The 22,556-nt window shown below is 42.3% G+C and overlaps 1 protein-coding gene and 1 pseudogene across 1 annotated transcript; both read right to left on the bottom strand.

Moving 5' to 3' along the window:
• Positions 1-5,815: 5,815 nt before the first annotated feature.
• LOC147622156 (uncharacterized) lies at positions 5,816-6,879 on the bottom strand. The gene is made up of 2 exons (XM_086823558.1): positions 6,382-6,879; positions 5,816-6,310 (listed from the first exon to the last, which is right to left on the bottom strand). Exons 1-2 carry the CDS (start codon positions 6,877-6,879, stop codon positions 5,816-5,818), a joined length of 993 nt encoding a protein of 330 aa, XP_086679684.1.
• Positions 6,880-10,589: 3,710 nt separating this feature from the next.
• Positions 10,590-11,793, bottom strand: LOC147622155 (small ribosomal subunit protein eS27w pseudogene; annotated as a pseudogene).
• Between the last annotated feature and the right edge of the window lie 10,763 nt (positions 11,794-22,556).

The raw sequence follows: 22,556 nt of genomic DNA, 5'->3' as shown, positions 1-22,556 counted from the left end.
AACGGAAGGAATTACTCTTTTAGAATAACCTAATGATAAACTTTAGTTCCACAAAATTTAAGAAAATTTTGCCATAACCTCCTTTGTATGGCTGACCATTTCTCAATTTTAACATTCAATTTATGACTTGAATTAATCCAATTTGAATTCTAATAATCTCCTATTTATGCAACATCCTTGGCTTGATTAAGGGTTGTCGCACTCTCATAAGCCTTTCTCTTTCTAATTAAGCGTAAATATCAGAAATTTCTAGTTTTTTCTTCTTCATAAATCAGCCCATTACTCTCTAATAACCTCCTTCAATACCAATGTCAAAGGAACACACCCAAATCAAGAAGTTCTCGGGAGAGGGCTTCCACACTTAGCAAGTCCTTGTCAAGTACAACCATTATCATGCTTCATCTTGATGAGGCTCTCACCATGTGGACCAGCTTTCGACTCCAAAGGAGAAATGGGATGAGCTTGATAAGCTCTATGGAGCTCGTGGTGGTAAGAATTCCAAGATCTCACTCAAAATTGAATTTTTCAGCTTGGAACTCAAAGAGGGAGATGGCATTGGAGCCTTCATCTCTCACTTGAAGGGCCTTATGGCTCAACTTGCATCAATGAATGCGAGAATGGATGAAGATGATGCAGTGGCTGTTTTGCTAAAAGCAGTCAAGAAGGTGTACCCCACCTTAGTCACCACTCTAAAAAACATACCTAATCCCACCCTCGAAGGATTCATTCAATCTTGTCTTGATGAAGAAAAGAGGCCAAAGGGAGGAGCTGAATCTTCAAATGCAACACTTCATCGAATATCGAACAAGCTTTGTCACATCAAGTGGTCAAAGTAAGATGTGCCCATTGCAAAAAGGTGGGTCATTTGGCAAATAATTGTTGGATCAAATATCCCAACAAAATGAAATGTAACAAGTGTAAACAAACGGGACATATCACTTCTAAATGTCCTAACAAAGAGTCAGAGGCTAACTTTGTATCAATATCTAACTCCTCTGAGCACCTATTTTAAAATGTAACAACACCTATATTCCTAAACCTTGTACGCCTAATGTTATAAAGGCAACCTATGTCCAATACCACCTATTCCAATTCTTTTATAGTTGGTATTGAGGAAGGGTATTAAAAGACTAAGGTCATGTAAAAGGGTAGGAGAAAGGTGTGTGTGTGAAGGGACTTAAGGTCCACTAGCTCACCTATTTAAAGGTGGAGCTAGAAGGCTTTTATGTATTGAGCAAGAAGCCTAGTTGTATTTGAGCAACTTAACACTAGTTTGGTACCAAAAAAGGACACTTAAGTGTCCTTTTTTGGACGATGCAAATAAAATGCTACTTGCACTAGGAAAGACATATTCAAAATCCCTCTTGAGGAGTTTGAATATGTGACCTAGTGTGTCTTTAAAAAATGTAACCTTGCAATTTGGATGTTGGCACGATAAGGAATTACACCCATAAATAGGACTTGCATGAGACTGCAACTCAGGTTTGAGAAAACCGCCTTATAAGCTTAGAGAAAAAAATCACTAAGCCCCGTGAAAAATTCCAAGTAATTATTTCATATTTGTGTCAAAGATTTTACCAAGTTTCACATGAAATAAAATTCAATTGAGAGTGTCTAAAATAGTAGGAAGTTGTATGTGTTTGATACACCACTTTTTAGCTTCCATTTGTATCCAAACCAATACATGGTTTTAATGTGTTTGCAAGTTTTTTAAGGTGATACAATGCTTACTCTATCCATTGAGATCTTAAAGTTATATGTAAAAGTCCCTTAGTAAGCTACAAATATTAATTGTTTCAAAATGTCAAAACTGCACACAACAAAAATTCTGGATTTAGATTCTTGAGTCATACGTATTACATTCCTTAGTAAACTTGCAACATTTTGTCTGTATAGAATAATTCCGCTAAGGTACATTGTATAAACATAATTTGGGCACCTAAAACCTTTGTTTCATGGTTGTTGAGAGAGAATTTAGAAAATTTGAAAAATGTAGCACGATTGAAAAACTAAGATAGCGCTCAAGTAGCAAGATTTACTTGAGCTTGGGACCCCAAAAAAATCTGTATTAACTTGGTTTTGAACTATATAATCATTTTCGATTGCCAATTTGCACTAACATAACCCTAGTTTTATGGAAGTACCTTTGGAAGGCCAAAATTTTTCTCTTTTTTAGCATCTTGGTAATTATGAGATTTTTGTTATAGTTCACAAGTAGCTTAGGAACTAGGACCTAAAGGAGATTGTGTTGTTTTGAAACCCCAAGTTCTACCAATTGACTTTTACAAACATGAAAAATTCTAAAATCAGCTTGCTTGGTTAGAGGCTCATTTTTTCCTATAAATAGAAGCCTCCCCCTTTGTAAAAGGTTAATAGTGTTTATGCACTGCTACTCTACTCCTCCCAGAGTCAAATACATTGAATTCAATTGATAAGTCAATTGTTTTTGACTAAATCCTCTCCAAAAGAACTGGTGGCCACTCTTGTTGCAAACAAGAGTAGAACCCTCAATCCCTCAAGCCAAAGGAAAGCTTACAAGTTCCATGTAAGCTTAATTCTTACTTATTGTGGCCCTACGGGCGTTTTTATATAACTAATGAAAGGATCTTTTCTCGGGAAATTTTTTTTCTTACTTATTGTGAATTTTAAATCTATGGTTTTCTTAAATTTTATGCTTTGTAAATGTTTGAATAAAAATCTGATGCTATGCCTTGATGGAAAGGCCACCCCCTTCTCTTCTTTACAATTCAGCCCTTCTTAATCCTAGAAAGTTTAATTAAAAGATTTATTAAACTCTTTTCATTGTTTACTCTCTTGATTTTTAGAAAATGGAGTAGATTAGAGATATTAGAATTCAAATTAGATTAATTCAAGTCATAAATTGAATGTTAAAATTGAGAAATGGTCGGCCATACAAAGGAGGTTATGGCAAAATTTTCTTAAATTTTGTGGAACTAAAGTTTATCATTAGGTTATTCTAAAAGAGTAATTCCTTCCATTTGTGCATTCTAAAAGATTTGTTTTTATTTCAAAAGTGTCATTCCCATTAAAATTAAATTCATGCATAGAAAGATGCATAAGGATTTTTTTTAATTTCAAAAGAGTTATTCTCATTAATTTTGATTTTATGCATAGAAAGATGCATAAAGGAATTTATTTCTATTTCAAAAGAGTTATTCTCATTAATTTTGATTTTATGCATAGAAAGATGCATAAGGGAATTTATTTTTATTGCAAAAGAGTTATTCTCATTAATTTTGAATTTATGCATAGAAAGATGCATAAGGGAATTTATTTTTATTTCAAAAGAGTTATTCTCATTAATTTTGATTTTATGCATAGAAAGATGCATAAGGGAATTTATTTTTATTCTAAAAGTGTTAATTTCATTAAAATTGATTTTATGCATAGAAAGATGCATAAAGGATTTATTTTTTTTAAAGTGTTATTTTCCTTAAAATTGAATTTATGCATAAAAGGATTTTGTAAAAAGTGTTATTCCCACTGAAGTTGATTTTATGCATAAATAGATGCGTAAAGAATCTTTATATCAAAAATTAGAAATTCTCTTAAATTCTATGTTTAAACAAATGTGATGAGAATAGATGTGATGAGAATCAGATAGATGTGAATGAATGGATGGATGGATGTGATATGAAGAGAAGTGATGAGAATGTGATGTGGATAGATGTGATGAGATATGACGTGAATCAGATAAATGTGAATGAATGGATGTGGATGTGATGTCATATGAATCAGAATGTAAATGAATGATATGGGATATGAGTGAGTATGTGAAAGAATGGATGTGGATGTATGTGAAAGAACGGATATAGATGTGTATGTGAAAGAATATATGTGGATGTGAATGTGATGGATATGAATTGAATGTGATGTGATGGATATGAATTTAATGTGATGGATATGAATTGAATGTGATGTGATGGATGTTTACTTTTGCTCACAGCCAAGCAGTTTTTTGCACAGGAAATTGTCACACAGGAACTGTCATTTTAGATGACTCCTACTCTTGTCAGACCAAGAAAATCCTCACACACAAAACTTCAGTTTCAAAACACACACATTCCTCTTAGATCACTACTAACACCATATTGGGGAATATGGGAATTTCCCACAAGTTTGGGACACGTGGTCAAACGTTTGGATTAACCATAACTTGAACACCACTAATCCAAAATGAGCGCTTTATAGCTCTTTAGATTCCATTTTTCAAGCGCTTTCCAACGATAGGTCATATGATAGGGTTTTGAGAAACTTACAAACATGTTATCCATGTCCCCTTTTTAAAGTATTCAAAAATGGGAATTGGAAAATTCCCAAATTCACTAATATGGTGTTTACTACATTGTATCTACACTCAAGACACTGAATATGCAAAGTACAAGAAATAGGAATAAGACAGATAGACTCACAAACTACATCTTGCATTCAGAAATCCCCCATAGCTACACAGAAAATCCGCCTAGTATCAAGAACGTCCATAACTGAAAAGCCTTCTCCCTTTTCAAGAGCCAAACGACTTTTTAACTTCTAGGATATGAAAAGTCTCCAAAATAGACTAAGGATTCATACATATGATAAAAGTAATTCCTCCTAGGGTCTAGCCTAAACAGCTGGCACAACTCGGTGGCTTGAGCCAAAGGCTAACATCGGACCCACAATCCCTTGATCCGTAATCTAGACAGGCAAAGAATCTTGCAAAGATAAGCATAAACGCCATCAGAACATCCTCCTCTTTGAAATTTTGCATATCCGCTGACTTTCCATTTGAAACATAATGCTCCACTGCTGATTTTTGACTAATTTGCTGCACTGCCGACTGCTGATATGACTTCCTACCTTGACGTTGAAAACATGCTTCCTCCACATTTTGAAAATTGGACCATACTCCCTTGTCAAACAGAATGAAAGAAACCTGACTGTCAAATTAGATAACACTTCCAGAATACTTAAAAATTTTGCATCATAATTCTACCTTGAATCTGATCTAATCCTCCACACCTGTTTTGACATAATCAAATTTGTAAAACCTGTCATCAAATATCTGCACTTGACATCCTCCAAGTTGAATGCTATCAAAACTACCTTTGTCAAATAAATCTAAACCCAAATCTGCCAAATAGTCAAACTGATCACCAACTTTCTTCACAATGAAAACATTTTGAAAGTTAGACAGAACATTTCTCATCAACATCAGAGATTCAGATACTTCAAAACCAAAATTTTAACCCTTGATAACTTTTGCAACTTCCCTCATAAGATTTTGACATTCCGTTTGAATCCTCCAGCGATCAAAATCAATCTCAATCAACTTGTGTAGGTTTATTTGGTGTGACACCAATATGCAAGAAACCTACTGAGATGTATACAAACCAAGTTTACTCTGAAATATGAAAATTCCATAAAAATCAGGAAAATAATCCACATATAATCCTCTAAACCTATTTAGATGTGATCTGATCCACAAACCATAAAAACTGATCACTATGCATCCTATAATGCATTCTTCATTGCCCAATCAGCAACTCCAAAATCTGCAACACATGAATATCTAAATTTTGACAATCTGCCATCATCTGTATTTTAGAATTTATCATCCACATCTGACAACCCATTTTGCACAAATTCACCTCCATTCTGTCATCAACTTGAAAGCACACATCATTCAACAAAAATATATTTGAATTGAGAACAACTTTTCCCACATCCATTTTAGAATGCACATCCATCAAACTTAAGCTTAAAATTTCATCAGCCCGCATTTTAGGCATCATATGCTAATCCCCCAAATGTGTCAATCAATCCACTTGTTCAAATTCTTTGCAACTGAAACATCTCCTTGCTGAATATCAACTTGTGACATCAAAATATGTCCTTCAAAACATTCAGAGTCAAAATTGTGATTTCCTTGATCATCCGCAATATCACTTATATCAGTCGAAAAATCCACTTGAATCCACCAACTATCAAAATTAGCATTTGGAAACTCCTCTGGTATTCCTGCAGCACCTGAAATGTGACCATAACAATTACCAGCAACAACCATGCTTTGATGTACAAGAACGGATTTTACTCTTGTTTCGCCATATTCCTCTGAAATACACTTGCTTGCTGGAAATTCCTCCCACTGGTTTTTTGATTGCAAAATCTGTTTATAGGGTTCAAATATCAATTCTGCAATATCTTTTGGCTTCAAATCCTCCTGTGCGGATCTTTCTGGTGGAAATTCTTCTTGAACTGACATATTTGCCAAAAATTCCTCTTCAGCAAATCTGATTTCAGAGAATTCCTCCTAATTTGATTCTTTATCTCTGTAATTCCACACACATCATCCATGGAACCTAAAAACAACTAAATCACATCCTCCTCTTCATTCATCTTGGTATCCGCCTCTTCAATTGCGCTTTGAATGACATGAACAACATCATTGCTATGTATGATCTGTTTCTCCTCACAACATTCCTCAGATGCAAGTGACATATGTAACCTAATGTTGAGCAATGAATCTTCCTCTTCCGCTCCATGAGCATACTCTAGTGGTAGGTTAGGGGTATCTAGGGGCTCTTCTAGGCTCTCTTGGCCAACCTCCTTTTGCACCTCCTTCTCCTCCATCTTTGGTATCCCTACTTGATGGATTTCAATCTCCATGCCAACCCATCTGTCATCATCATCACTCAATTCCCCATTGAATTCATCCTCATGTGCATCCCTCAACTTCTCACATGCTTTTTGTAACTTCCCAATGCTTTTCCTACTGGAACATGACTTTCGCTTGTCTCCTTTGTGATCAGCTAACCATTCATATGCACTCTCTAAGTCATCCTCAAAATCCGCCAGCCTTTCAAATGTAGTTTCCATTTCCTCCCAAGATGATGCTTTATGCACTTTATGGATGATTTTATGAAACTTTGTGCATAGGTCAACCATACACCATTTCCTACATGCATCTTTATTTGAGCACTCATCCCCATTGCACATGGACAATCATCTACCTCATGCTTCCGACTCATGCAAACCTCACATTTTTTCTTCTTCTTCTTACCCCCCATGACACACTCACATAATTAAAATACAACAATCATATTCAGTCCTCAAGAAAGATGCACCACACCAATCTGAGACCCATTAAATTTGCTAAACGGAGAGCCACAGATGCTGTACCGAGATCCACAAAGTTCAAACATGGCATTAACGACATGCTGCATAACAAACAACCTTTCATTATCCTCATTGTTTCTGCTCGAGGATGCATAGTTATTTTACTGCAATTTTCCATTTTGCATGTCATCTTGCTTCTTATATAACAAGCTTCTTGCACATGTCCAGGCTTACCCACAATCAAATCATCCACATGTATCATTATACTGCCTTTGCTAATTTCCATGACCTCTTTGACTCCCCCTGCCTCTGAATTGGCCTCTTCCACCTGCGTTGTTGTTGTTGTTGTTGTTGTGAATTTTGGGACTGTTGTTGTTGTTGCTGCTGGCCATAATTCTGATTACCTGTTCGGCCACCTCCTTGGCCACGTCCACGGCCTCCTCTACCTTGTCCTCTTGCTGAACTTGTGTAGAAGGCCTGTTGCTCTGAACTATTTTTGTTTTGTGAAGACTGTTGGTCTTCACCCAAGCTCTTCTCTTCTATAATCAACATAGACACCAAATCTGTGAAATTGGGAATGTTTTCCCAAGTCTGAATAGACGTCTTGAATGCCTTATATTGTGGCCCGAGACCACATAGACAGACTTCCACCTTATTATCATCATCTACTGAAATGCCAATAGATGCAAGGGATTCCACAATACCCTTGATCTTCAATGCATAGTCATTCACAGACATGCTCTTTTTTTCCACAGTATGAAGTTCATTCTTCAACTGTATCTTTCGTGCCTTGGTATTTGTTTCATAGAGCTTTACCAAGGTGTCCCACACCTCCGTGAGGGACTTGGCATCCTGTATGTGCCCAATCATAGTGTCTTGTATACTGATTGAGAGCCAATACATAACTTTTCTGGCTCCTTGGTTCCAATCCTTGAACTCTTGCAGTAGTCAGATTGATCTCTGGTATCTCCGGTACCTCTTCATGCTCACCTTCTATATAGTCCCAGTAACCCTTTCCCATTAGGAAATTTGTCAACATGAACCTCCAAGAATGGAAGTTGTTCTTATCAAGCTTCTCAATGAGCGACAATTTGGTTTATGCCATCATTTGACATCTTGCTAGACACACAAATTTACCAGAAACAGCACTCTGGTTTGTCTTGCACAAACTGCTATATTTTCTGCACAGCGGTACTGTAATACACTCAAACGTCACAAACAATGACCTCAATGAGCATACATACACCCAATGGCAAACTGTTGACCTCCTTGCAGCACACACAGTGTCTGCACAACCAATCTGTCTTCCTGCAGTTCTTAAAACAGAGTTCTGCAGAGAATTGATCACTTACCCGCAGTGCTCGAAATTGCCTGCTTTCTGAAAAACGAAGGTTGTAACGCGCCTGAAACGCATTTTCGACCGAGAAAATTTTATTCGATAGGACAATTTTGTCCGATAGGACAGAATAGTTGCCCTATAGCTTTACTCTCGCGAAGAAAGCTCCTCAATCAGAGATCGTTTGCCGGTTCCTCTCGTAGAGCTCCTGACAAGGGTGTAGTCATCGCCAACACAAATAGGGAAGAGTAGTTGAAGCTCTTATCCTCGTATCGCTTCTTGTGCTTCTCTTGCTTGCAGATCAGCCCTTAGCATGAACCAGGCTTTGATACCATGAAAAGATGCAGGGGAGAAGAGAGCTTGAGCTCTTGCAAGCACACACACACTCACAAAACCCTAAAAGAGAACACACAAGGTGAGAGGCTGAAAATCTTCTTCTTCTTCTTCACAACACTCAACACACCATATACAAAGATAAGAGTACACTTAATATGAAAGGTACTCAACCAATAATACTCGGGTTCTCTATAGTGTAAACCCAACTAAATGAGCTGGCGTTATAACTATGCCAGTCTCTAGAATGGCTGTCACATAGCCTGTCATCCCAATGGCTGCATATCACCCATGATCTCACTAACCATGCCAGTGGTGTAAGTGTGGGGCCTATCCCCCACCAATGTCCACCGCCTCACTAGATGAGCTCGATATCTCAACATATAGGCCTCTCACTCACACCACACACACCTCACTAGATGAGCTCGATATCTCAACATATAGGCCTCTCACTCACACCACACACACCTCACTCACCTCGCTCACACAAAGAGATAGACAAAACACCAAACAGAGCACACCACTACTATCACAATACCAAAAAGAGTGATACAAGGGAGACTTTGCTCTCCGATAGTAGAAGGACTGTGGAAAAACTCAAGGTGATACATGATTGAGTGTCCTCTTCTGTGAGAGTGTGTTCTAGACTGTTTGTATGCTGCCGCGAGAGAGTGCTCCCCTTAACTCCTCCTTGGGTGTCCTTCTCCTCGGGTGGTGCTCAAGAGGATCTCTCCCTGCCTTGGGAAAGGGAGAGGGGAAAGAAAGATGGTGCTTAGGATCTCGAAGAGGATCTCTCCCTGCCTTGGGAAAGGGAGAGGGGTGTTGCCTCCATGAGTGCCATCGAAGTTGGCCATGCACGTATGAGATGTCGAAGGGGACCAGCGGTTAGAGGGGTCAAAGAGCATTGGCGATTGGAGGGCACTGGTGGTGACGATGGTCAGAGATGTTGGAGGTGATGGTGGAAACTCTTGGTGGAGTGTGGAGGACTTGGATTCCCGTCCACAGGTCGAGCAGTCGGAGTGGTCGAAGTAGTCGGACGGCACTGACGGTCGGAGTGGTCGGAGCACACCAGCGGTGACGGTGGTCAGAGTCATCGAAGGGCACCGGTAGTGATGCTAGTCGATGGGGTGTGGAGGAACCGGCTTCCCGTCCATAGGTCCCCCACTACTACTCAACTCACCGCCGTCCCGGTGAATGCCAAGAAAACATAGGTGAGCCTTCGAGCAAAACATCCGGAAAGGAGACTGCCAGGCATACCTCATACAACGATCCTTGCAGGAAAATCTTCTAGAGAGATACAAAATAAATAAAAATGAATCAACTAGGCTCCTGGGCAACTTCATCCAGCAAGCTGTAGAAAAAAATGATTGAACATGGAGCTCCTGGGCACTTCATCTAGCAAGCTATTTCTGAGAGCTCCTAGGCACTTCATCCAACAAGCTATCACTAACTATATTACAACTATCATCCCCCAGGCAAAGCATCCGATAGAAGGCTACCTCAACAAAAGCACAAAACCAATCTAAACAATAATCATCACTGGCCACTTTGTCTGGGCAAAACTTCTGGCATGAAGTCTAGGCATACAAGATACAAAATGAGATCTGGCCATGGCCAGTATATAAGAGATCCGCTTTTCATTAACAAAAAAGGTTTGATGCTCCCAAGCATCAGTAGCATGTGCCACGGTAGCCTCCAAGAGAACGTATGCTTCAGGGGGGCCAATACTGCTCATAAATTGCCACGAAGATGGCCATACCAAGGGCTCTACAGCCAAAGGGGAAAGCTACACATGTACATGCTATGTTATGGTATTGCAGAGCGATGAAGAAGGGGTGTGCCCTTGAGAGTTTCGCTGCTGCAACCTAGCTGCACCCCATGCCAAGAGCTCTTTAACACATTTAGATGATCCTCTATGTGCTGCAAAATGCAATGATGTGCTGCCAAAACCACAGCCGCTTCCACTAGATCTTGTAGGCATTGCACACATGAGAGATGCCTTACTTAAAAGCAAGCAAACTACTGTAGAATGGCTGGACCGGGCTACCAAGTGTAGAGGTGTAGCTCCACATGTTCCTGCCACTATGGGCATCTGGACAACATCCAAAACTTGTTGGACACAATCAAAGTGGCCACTCTTTACTGCATAATGGAGGCATGTCCTCCCATTGGGAGCATCAAACACGAGGATATCAGCTCCCCATGCCACAAACCGCTCAATGCAAAATACCCTTCCATTTTTATAAGCAAGCATGAGAGGCATATGTCTACGATGATTCATTGCATTCAACGACACACCCTTCTCCAAAACAGCAACAAAAGTACCTAGGATTTGGCCATGTGAGGCAGCATAATGCAAAGGTGAGAGGTGGCTGCGAGAGAGAGTGCCAATGGGGAGTGACGGGAGGGGGACGATGATCGCACACGAAGGGAAGTGAGGGCAGTGAGAGAGGGGGAGGGAGTCAAGTAAGTTGATGAGACGAGTAAGGTGAGAGAGGGGGGGTTGGTCTGTGGGGTGGGGGGGGAAAAGGCATGGTGGGGGGGGTTGGTCTGTGGGGTGGGGGGAAAAGGCATGGTCGATGAGGGGTGAAGTAAGAGGGGGGGCAACCATTTGGTTTGTTTTTTTTTAATAACTATTATTATCATATTTGTGTTTTTTTTAAAAGGGGGGGAATGGTGTGGTGGGGGTGGCAGGAAGGTTTGCCCAGAGTACAAATCCAAGAGGCTAGTCAAAGGACTCAGCTTGACAATGTGATTCTTTCTAAATGAACTGCCCTCAATAAGTCGAGCACGACACCCTCCAGTTGGCTGGCATAAGACGGTAGAATGGCTTCCACATAGCACAACACTTTGGGAGTTACTAAACACCGTGGTGAGGCTGAAACATCCTGACATTTCCCATCCATGAAGAAGGAATTTGGAGACTGCACAAGAGGTTTCAATTTGTGTTTTTTCCCCACCTCTACTGGAGGGTGCAGTAAGTCAATGTCATTAGAGAGAACCATGATGATCATCGAGAGGGCGGAAGGTTGAGGATAGCTCGTTAGCACTGTTGCAACAGGCTATAGTGCCAAAACGAGCTCCAACAATGGTGCACAACTGCGAAAGAGAGGAGGACGAAGGTTGAGGATAGCTCGTTAGCACTGTTGCGACGGGCTGTAGTGCCAAAACGAGCTCCAACAATGGTGCACAACTGCGAAAGAGAGGAGGACGAAGGGGGTGATTGTTGCACAGGGGAGGCACCGCTGGAGGGGTGGGGGTCATGAGGTGAGAGAAGGGGAAGGCCTAGGCGTACAATGGGCCAGCGAGGGGGGCTGGTCGTGAGGGGAGAGAAGGGCGCACAAGGGTAAACGAAGGGGGGGGTTGCTGGTGGTGAGGTGAGAGAGGGGGGAAAGCGAGCGAAGGGGGGCTGCTGTGTACACCCAAGAGCAGGCGAGGGGGTTGTGAGGTGAGAGAGGGGGGAGGCTTGGGCGCACAATGGGTAAGCGAGGGGGGGGGACTAGTTGGTGAGAGGGGGTTTGTGCGGAAGAGGAGGTGGGGGTGTCGGTGAAGAAAGTGGGGGGGGTGACGGGTGACCGTTGCGCACAAGGTTGAGGGGGCCCGGGGGGGGCGAGGAAAGTGGGGAAGAGAGGAGAGTGGGGTCGGTAGAAGGAAGGGGGAGAGGAGAGGAGGGTCGGTTGGTGAGTACACAATAGAGGAAGGGAAAGACGAGGGGGGTCGAGCGAGAGGGTGGGGCGGCCGGGGGTGAGCAAACAAGGGGGGGCGCTAGACGGTAGGGTGACAGTGAGGAAGAGAAGGGTGGTGGGGTTGCTAGAGGGAAGGGGGAGAGGAGAGGGATGGTGGTCGGTGGGGTGAGAGTGAGGGAGAGTACAAGATGAGAAGGTGGGGACTCAGGAGTGAGGTTGGTCGGTGGGGAGTGAAGGGAGAGGGAGACAAGGTTGGTCGGTCAGGTGAGGGTGAGGAAGAGAGGGTGGTGGGGTTGCCAGAGGGAAGGGGGAGAGGAGAGGGATGGTGGTCTGTGGGGTGAGAGGTAGGTGAGGGGGTGAGGAGTGTGTGGTTGGTGAGGAGTGAAGGGAGTGTGTGGTCGGTGAGGAGTGAAGGGAGGGGGTGGTTGGTGAGGAGTGAGGGAGGGGGTGGTCGGTGGGGTGAGGGAGGGAGAGAGGGGGTGAAGGGAGTGTGTGGTTGGTGAGGAGTGAAGGGAGGGGGTGGTTGGTGAGGAGTGAAGGGAGGGGGTGGTCGGTGGGGTGAGGGAGGGAGAGAGGGGGTGGTCGGCGGGGTGAGGGAGGGAGAGAGGGGTAGTCGATCGGTTGGTCGGTGAGTTGAGTGTGAAGCGGGTGGTCAGTGGGATGAGTGAGAGGGCCCTAAGTGGTCGATGGGTGAGGTAAAGGGGAAAAGAGAGAAAGAGAGAGGTGGCGGGTGTTTTTGTTTTTTTTTTGGGCTTTTTGTTTTGTTTTTTAATAGAAAAAAGAAAACTAAGAGGGGGGAGTCGATTTTTTTGGGGAAAAATGATTTTTTTTGGAAAAATAAAATAAAATAAATATTGAGGGAGGGTTTTTTTGGGAAAGAAAAAATTACAAAGGGGGGATTTTTTTATTTTTTTTAAATTTTTGCTTGATTGGGGAGAAGGGGAGGTTGGGTTGGTCAGTGATGATGAGAGTTGAGGGGAGAAGAGAGAGGGAAGGGGAGAAGAGAGAGGAAAAGGGTGGGTGAGACGAGTGAGAGATTGGTCGGTGAGGAGGTTGTGTGAGAGAGATTTTTTTTTTGCATCTCTTGTAAAAGAAGAAGGAAAAAGAAACCGAAGAGGGGGATTTTTTTTATTTTTTATTTTGGAGACGGAGACCCGATACTTGGCACTTCACGAACACCAGAGTGAGTTGAGACATGTGTTTCACTTGAGCCACCACCCTTGGCCAGCCACATCTTCTGAAGTGCTTTGATTGAGGGATCTGAAGTCTACACAGATCTTGATGTTGTTGGTCTTCTTTTTTGGAATCACCACTATAGGTGACAACCACTCGGAGTGCTCAATGGGAATGATGATACCTGCCTCTTCCATCTTGTCTAGCTCTTTCTTCCGCACTTCAGAATATTTTAGATTCACGCAATAGATGCCCTTCTTGATCGGCCAACTGCCTTCTTTTTGTGAAACTTTATGAGTGCAAATGGCTGGGTCTATCCCTGGAAGATCCTTGTGAGTCCATGCAAATGCCTCTTGGTGTTCATTGAAAAAGTTGGTGATTCTCTGAAGAGTGGAAAGGTCCTCCCAACCCAAGCTGCCACTAAGAGGGGGTGTGGCTCCTCTGATGTGCCCAGGTTCAGCTCTCTCACCTCCTCATGGTAAGTGGTGGGTGGAAGAGGAGCGGTGCCGAGTGTTGCTTGATGGAGACATAAGGGGTCATGGGTTGGGGTGTTGTCCAGATGGAAATTACCAATGTGTTTCTCTGTCCAGTTAGGGGGTATCTCTTCTACTGGCAAGGCTTCTTCCCAACCCTTGAGGTGCTCTACCCGCCTCACCTTGTAGGTGCGTCTGGGAGGGGTTATAGGTGCGTCTGGGAGGGGTTATAGGTGCCTCTCTGATGACTCCTCTTGAGAGACCTTCTTGCGAGGTTGTCAAAAAAACTCAGGTTCCCCTAGACCTATGACCTTTATGGCTTCCTGTTGAGATAGTGTTGCAGAGGAGGAGGCCAGAGTGAGCAAAGATTCTGTCCAATCCCGTACTCCTGCTTCTTTTGAGAGCTCTTCTTCTTGGGATAGCTCTTGAATAGGGTATGGGTCCAACTCCACTATGTCCACCAAGTTGCACTACTGGAACCCCTCATAGGAATTTAACCAATTTCATAGAGGTTCTGTCGCCTCGCCCTTTGAACCGAATGGATCCTAGGCCTCATCTGCTGGTGTTCTTCCTCGTCATTGGGTCCTTTCTCCCGAATGAGAATCATGTCATGTAGGGCAGTACCCCAAGCACTCTCATCTTCGGGACCTTTTTCCGGTGTCCCCTCTGGGTTAGGGTTATGCAAGTTGTCCCGACCCCAATCATGGATCACTTGAGCTGCCCTCAACCAAGGCCTTCCAATGAGTAAGCTGTAGGCCCCTTGAGTTGGTGGGAGGTGGAGACCCAAGACTTTCCTAGTAGCTTCGGGCATGATGTTAACACCAGAACCACCATCCACAATGGCTCCTGTAATTTGAGTTCCTCCCACGGAGATTGTCACCCTTGGGCTTCGGTGATCGGCCACTCCTGGGACAGTGAGGCATACCCTTGCTTTGCTGCCTCCTGGGCCGTCGCCCACTACTACTAGATGTGGCTTTATCCCTAGTTGCCTTCGAATCCATCCAATGCTGGACCAAGCCTAACAGTTGCTCTCCTATTTCTTGGTTCAAACCACATAACTGAGGAAGGGTGATTTTCACCTTTACTCCTGCCAACTTTTCCTCCCAACTTAAATTACTAACCTTGGGTTGGGTAGACTTTGAAGGTGTGGTGGTTGGGGGAATGACCAAGGTAGGCGCCGCTTCCTTCTCCATTTGAATGAATTCCTCCACGGCCTCCTTATAAGCTCGGTTCCACAATGGATGGGTAGATTGCACCATCAGGGAGAGGAGCTGGTGTCTTTGGGGCTCCTTGGGACTGGGTGGTGTGATGACTGCCACTATTGGAGTGCCAGTAGTGGGAGGTGGCACCACTACCACTATTGGAATGTCAACCTTAGGAGATGGCACCACAGCTTCCACCATGTTAACCAGTGGGGGTCTAGGACATTCTCGGGTGTAGTGGTCTTGGCTCTCCAGGCAATGGAGGCATGGGGGCGAGCCCTCTAGTATAGTGCATTGAGCTTGCATGTGGCCGCTCCCCCCACAATGGTAGCATATAAGAGGTCGGGTGGGGTTGTTGGGAGGATGGTGATTGGGGAACCTTTGGTTAGCCATACGTGTTGTTAGCAGTTGGAGGTACTGGAGGGGCTGCCGCATAGACCACTGGAGGTGGGTTTTGATAGACTTGAGGTGTTTGTGGGACCGATGGGAGGTACTGCTGATAGGTTGGGAGAGTGCTTGCTTGATATGGAATTTTCATAGGTAGGGGGTTGTATGTTAGGGTTGCTCTGGAGGAAGGAGGGGTATTGGTGTATGCTACCATGGCTACTTGAGCTCCCTACTACTAAGATAAATTGGTTTGGGGCGGTGGACGGGTTTGTACAAAAGTAGCCATGGGGGAGGGAAGGGTATGTGGGGTAGCTAAGTAGGAGGGACCAACGGGGCAGGGTTAATATAAGCTTGGGATTGGGGGGTTGATTGAGGGTTCAAGAAGGGTGTTGGGTTTGTTGGTGGTTAGGAGCCTGGGAAGAAGTTGAACCACTACTGGTTGGGGTCAGCATGTAGTCTTCGGCAAAGGGATTAAGCGGGGAGGCACCTTGCTTAAGTTGTTGTTACATAAGGCAAAGTCCCTTGAGGTAGTAACACTCCTTGTCCTCATGGCCCGCCTTTGAGCAAAATGAGAAATATTTCTTGGATGGACAATCATTTGGAAGATGGCCTTGCAAGCTACATACCGGGACTCGTCTTGGGATCTTTGACCTTGAGCTACTCGATCTCCTTCCTAAGCACTGCCATAGCCGCGTCTTCTTGTTGTGACCTTTTGAAATCTTCAAGCTCCTTCTTGAGCTTGGCTAGCTCTTCCATGGAAGCAGATGTAGACGCTATCGTCGGGGCTAGAGGAACGATTGGAGGAGCCAAAGACATGCCGAGGATAAGTGGGGACCAAGAGGTACTATGCTCTGCCATGAGGCAAGCATTCTCCAATTGTGTAGCTCTGTCTTGGAAGTCTTGCAGGGTGCCTTGGGGTGGAAAAGTCTCTCATCTTCATCGCCGTTTGAGTAGGGAGTGCTCGAAGCACCCACTATTGTAGCATGTAGTTTCCAGGATCTTGGGGTAGCCGAGCGACCAAAGCTTTAGCTCTTGTGACAAGTTGGGCCACTGACTCCCCTGCATTCATGGAGAGTTGGTTGAGCTCTTGAGTGATGAGGTTGAAGTAGTTCCCTGGCCAAAAGGTAACCAAGAAAAGTAGCCTGAGGGTGGCCCAATCCGGGAAGTGGTTGATGAGAAATCGACTGTACCACCGATCGGCACTTTCTTCTAGCATTGTTGGGAACAAGACCAAGTGTGCATCATCTCAGTTGAGACCTCTTGAGCCACACATAGTGAGGAACCGCCGCACATGGTCTTCCACATCTTTAGTGATGGTACCTTTGAAGGTTGGTAGCTTAACTTGCATGCAGTTAAGGACAGTAGCCAATGACTCTGGCCCTGGAGCTGCCATAGGCTTAGAAGAGGAAGATGCTGAGGGAAGAGTAAGGGAACATCGCTCAAACACCTTCCTTAAGCAAGCCAGATTGTCTGCCCATCGAGAGTGTGCACATAGATCATCAATGAATACCTCCAACCACTTCTGCAAGTAGTCTTTGAAGGCTATGCGTTGGAATGTTGCTGGGGAATTAGTGAGATCGAAGGGCATGACTCTATATGCAAACGTCCTCCACATTGTGTTTAAAGTTGTCTTATGCTGGTCCTCTGGTGCTATTGACACCTGATTATAGCATGAAAATCCATCCAAGAAGCTGTAAGCTTCTTCACCAGCCATTCTTTCTAAAACATGTTCCGTATAGGGCAATGGATAATGGTATTTCCTAGTAGCTATGTTAGCCTTTTTAAGATCAACACATACCCTAAGTTTTCCATTCTTTTTTGGCACTATTATGATTGGTGACAATCTGTATGTTCTATCTCATAGATGAGATCCACAGTTAATGAGTTTATCTATTTCCTCCTTTACAATTGCCGCATACTTAGGATTCATCTGGTATGGTTTTTGCCTGGTTGGTCTTCATCCTTCCATGATTGGGATCGTATGTTGCACCACCTCAGGTGGTACACCCTTTATCTACACATAATTCCAAGTGAAACAATTCTTAAATTCCTTAAGGAGGGTAACGAGCTCATTTTCTTCAGCGGAAGTCAAGTCCTTATAGCAATATATACAGGTCTGGCTTCCTCCCTTGGTTTTGCAATATCAACTTCCTTGACTTCAGTCAGGCCATCATATGATGTAGACAGCGCATCTTCCTCCTTAACCCTTTCTGCCACCATCAGTCGGACTGTAAGGTCCCTCCCAAGCCATGTATGTGTTAGAATTCGTGGTGCTCATGATAGATCAAGTATGTGGAGGAGAGGGACTCACAAAATACAAGAAAATATCTTGCTTATTAACACTAGTTCTGTAATTGGACACTAAAGTGTCTTGAGGACACTTTAGTGTCTTGTTTCTCACCAAAACTTTGGAATTTTTTGGGGAACCTAGAAACAACATTTCTACACCTTGTTTCAACCATAGGTCGGTTAAAAGTCAAAAAATAAAGGGGATTTTTCATGATGTCAAATCACAAGCTATATTAGAAATTTGACAAAAAAAACTCACTTGAAATTTTCATTGAAATTTGAAGCTGTTTTGTCAAAAATCCCATAAAATGCCTATAACTTCTTGAATAAATCATGTTTTTCATGTTTGTAAAAGTCAATTGGTAGAACTTGGGGTTTCAAAACAACACAATCTCCTTTAGGTCCTAGTTCCTAAGCTACTTGTGAACTATAACAAAAATCTCATAATTACCAAGATGCTGAAAAAGAGGAAAATTTTGGCCTTCCAAAGGTACTTCCATAAAACTAGGGTTATGTTAGTGCAAATTGGTAATCGGAAATGATTATATAGTTCAAAACCAAGTTAATACAGATTTTTTGGGGTCCCAAGCTCAAGTAAATCTTGCTACCTTAGTTTTTCAATCGTGCTACATTTTTCAAAATTTCTAAATTCTCTCTCAACAACTATGAAACAAAGGTTTTAGGTGCCCAAATTATGTTTGTACAATGTACCTTAGCGAAATTATTCTATATAGACAAAATGTTGCAAGTTTACTAAGGAATGTAATGCGTATGACTCAAGAATCTAAATCCAGAATTTTTGTTGTGTGCAGTTTTGACATTTTGAAACAATTAATATTTGTAGCTTACTAAGGGGCTTTTACATATAACTTTAAGAGCTCAATGGATAGATTAAGCATTGTATCACCTTAAAAAACTTGCAAACACATTAAAACCATGTATTGGTTTGGATACAAATGGATGCTAAAAAGTGGTGTATCAAACACACACAACTTCCTACTATTTTAGACACTCTCAATTGAATTTTATTTCATGTGAAACTTGGTAAAATCTTTGACACAAATATGAAATAATTACTTGGAATTTTTCACGGGGCTTAGTGATTTTTTTCTCTAAGCTTATAAGGCGGTTTTCTCAAACCTAAGTTGCAGTCTCATGCAAGTCCTATTTATGGGTGTAATTCCTTATCGTGCCAGCATCCAAATTGCAAGGTTACATTTTTTAAAGACACACTAGGTCACATATTCAAACTCCTCAAGAGGGATTTTGAATATGTCTTTCCTAGTGCAAGTAGCATTTTATTTGCATCGTCCAAAAAAGGACACTTAAGTGTCCTTTTTTGGTACCAAACTAGTGTTAAGTTGCTCAAATACAACTAGGCTTCTTGCTCAATACATAAAAGCCTTATAGCTCCACCTTTAAATAGGTGAGCTAGTGGACCTTAAGTCCCTTCACACACACACCTTTCTCCCACCCTTTTACATGACCTTAGTCTTTTAATACCCTCCCTCAATACCAACTATGAAAGAATTGGAATAGGTGGTATTGGACATAGGTTGCCTTTATAACATTAGGCGTACAAGGTTTAGGAATATAGGTGTTGTTACATTTTAAAATAGGTGCTCAGAGGAGTTAGAGATTGATACAAAGTTAGCCTCTGACTCTTTGTTAGGACATTTAGAAGTGATATGTCCCATTTGTTTACACTTGTTACATTTCATTTTGTTGGGATATTTGATCTAACAATTATTTGCCAAATGACCCACCTTTTTGCAATGGGCACATCTTACTTTGACCACTTGATGTGACAAAGCTTGTTTGATATTCGATGAAGTGGTTGCATTTGAAGATTCAGCTCCTCCCTTTGGCCTCTTTTCTTCATCAAGACAAGATTGAATGATTCCTTCGAGGGTGGGATTAGGTATGTTCTTCAGAGTGGTGACTAAGGTGGGGTACACCTTCTTGACTGCTTTTAGCAAAACAGCCACTGCATCATCTTCATCCATTCTCGCATTCACTGATGCAAGTTGAGCCATAAGGCCCTTCAAGTGAGAGATGAAGGCTCCAATGCCATCTCCCTCTTTGAGTTCCAAGCTGAAAAATTTAATTTTGAGTGAGATCTTGGAATTCTTACCACCACGAGCTCCATAGAGCTTATCAAGCTCATCCCATTTCTCCTTTGGAGTCGAAAGCTGGTCCACATGGTGAATGAGAGCCTCATCAAGATGAAGCATGATAATGGCTTGTGCCCTCTCATCATCTTCAATATCTTCAGCCTTAGTTCAATCAATAGCCTTAGTGCCGGAGATGAATGGCCAAAAACCTTTGGACATCATCTTGTACTTGACAAGGACTTGCTAAGTGTGGAAGCCCTCTCTCGAGAACTTCTTGATTTGGGTGTTTTTCTTTGACATTGGTATTGAAGGAGGTTATTAGAGAGTAATGGGCTGATTTATGAAGAAGAAAAAACTAGAAATTTATGATATTTACGCTTAATTAGAAAGAGAAAGGCTTATGAGAGTGCGACAACCCTTAATCAAGCCAAGGATGTTGCATAAATAGGAGATTAAGATGGTAAATTTTATGGTTTAGCACTTAGGGCTTGTGCCCAACTAGTAATTTTGATGGAGATTAACTTCATTAGTGTTAAGGAGCACTTTGTTTGGTGATTAAGATCACCATTAGTGTTTAAAAACATGATTAGTGCTTAAGAGCACATTTTTAGTATCTAATGATACCTATATTGGTGATTAGACGTCTAAAAATGTGTTTAAAAGCACATTTTTAGCATCTAATGACACTTATATTGGTGATTAGATTCACCATTAGTGCTTAAGAACACTCTTAGTGTTTAAAAACACTGGAATAACTCCCCTTTGCTAGATTAGAAGCCTCATTAGTGTTAATCAATACTATTAGTGCTCATAAGCACACTTTGAAGGCTTTGTGAACTTGAAGATGACGAGGAAGCTTGATGACATTTTGATGAATGAGACTTATGAATGCCTCATGTGGTTGGCCACCGCTTCAAAATCAAGAGTAGGATCAGCAACAAGCCCTCACAAGATTACTTAGGTGATTATGCGTATGTCGAGGGAGATCTTCATGGATTGGTAAGAAATCTATTTAAGTGAACTGGGAACTATGAAATTCGATCTCATTGGTTGACTAACTAGTCTTCAACAGAGAGTTCGGATAATACTTGATTGTAAAATAATGGACCTATAATACTAAGGATTATGATGGGAACACTGAGGTTTTATTGTAGTTCTGTCTTTAAAATAGTTGAATATGAGAAAAAGGCAAATTTCATATTGGGTGCGTAAGTGGTGTGTCTATTTTATATTTTTGCATGAGTGCTGGCTAGGGGGCTTGGGAACTCTTTTCCCTGGTACCCGGGACAAAACACATCTAATTTTTATAAAGAGGGATCCCACCAATACAATGGTTGGTGGGCGGTTGGCTAACCCATGGACCGGTTGGGGGTTAGGCGGCGGCTGGATCAGTGGATTCCTACAATAAAGTTCATTTATGTTCAAGTTATGATAGTTGAAGTAAGTCAGAGGGTAATTCTTGTTCTATGGGAAAGAATCAATGGCTGTGCCTCACTTGAGGGGAAAAAAGCGATGATCTCTATGAACCAATTGCAAGTCCCTTCCTTGATTTGGCCATGTGACCTGTGGGTTTGGTTGGATTACAAAGGATAGTTAAGGCCCTTGACCCCGTTAGATAAATTCTCATTAGAAGATTTTCCTACTAGAGGAATCGCCCGTGCTTTCTGGGCGAGGAAAGTTTTTTCGATCTCAATTTCGGAAGTCCCTTGCCCGGACATTTGTGGGCGAGGCCTTGAGTGGGAAGCTCTGCCCTGTGCAAGAGTTTGCTACTTCCGCTGCTAGCACTCTGAAGATCGATGTGCAAAGAGGGTAGGGGTCTCAAAGCTCTTATCAGAGCTTTGTTGAAAACTCAAGAATCGAAGATGAATTTTGTGCTAAATAGGAAAACCTGTGCAAGTAGAATTGGCCAGTGGAAAGATTCTTTTCACACACCACGAGACAGACCATATTCAGTTTAATCTAGATGGGAACATAACAGGCTGCCAGGGTTGCCCATGTGATTCCAAAAAAAGGAACCTACACTGCAGTGGATGTTGCCAGAGTCTTCCTCAAGGAGATTTTCAGGTTGCATAGCTTACCTAGAAGGATAGTAAGCGATAGAGATCCTAAGTTCACATCAAGGTTCTGGACTGCATTCTTTGAAGCAGCGAAAACTTCCTTAGATCTCAGTACTGCTTATCATCTCGAGACAGATGGACAGACAGAAAGAGTGAACCAAGTAATAGATTTATATATTCTTTGGTCATGATGTGGTAGAGAACCCAAGAAGTGGTTAAGCTACTTACATCTAGTTGAGTTTGCTTATAATGCCTCTTATCACCGAAGTATCGAGATGAGCCCTTTCAAAGCTCTATATGGGCAAGATTACCTCACACCATTAACTTGGTCCGACCCATTGATCAGGGTCGAGATGTCCAGACAGATGCTTGATGATATGGAGCAGC

The sequence above is a fragment of the Cibotium barometz genome, chromosome 29 (assembly GCF_041138505.1).
Source record: "Cibotium barometz isolate CiBa-2024 chromosome 29, ASM4113850v1, whole genome shotgun sequence".
NCBI classification, from domain to species: domain Eukaryota; kingdom Viridiplantae; phylum Streptophyta; class Polypodiopsida; order Cyatheales; family Cibotiaceae; genus Cibotium; species Cibotium barometz.
This window is presented reverse-complemented; position numbering and strand designations above follow the sequence as displayed.

Excerpts from the sequence above, each read along its gene's own strand:
- LOC147622156 (XM_086823558.1), bottom strand. The coding sequence starts at position 6,879 with ATGGAAACTACATTTGAAAGGCTGGCGGATTTTGAGGATGACTTAGAG. Across the intron at positions 6,311-6,381 it reads AGATGAATGAAGAGGAGGAT|GAATTCTCTGAAATCAGATT; the intron begins GTGATTTAGTTG and ends TCAAATTAGGAG.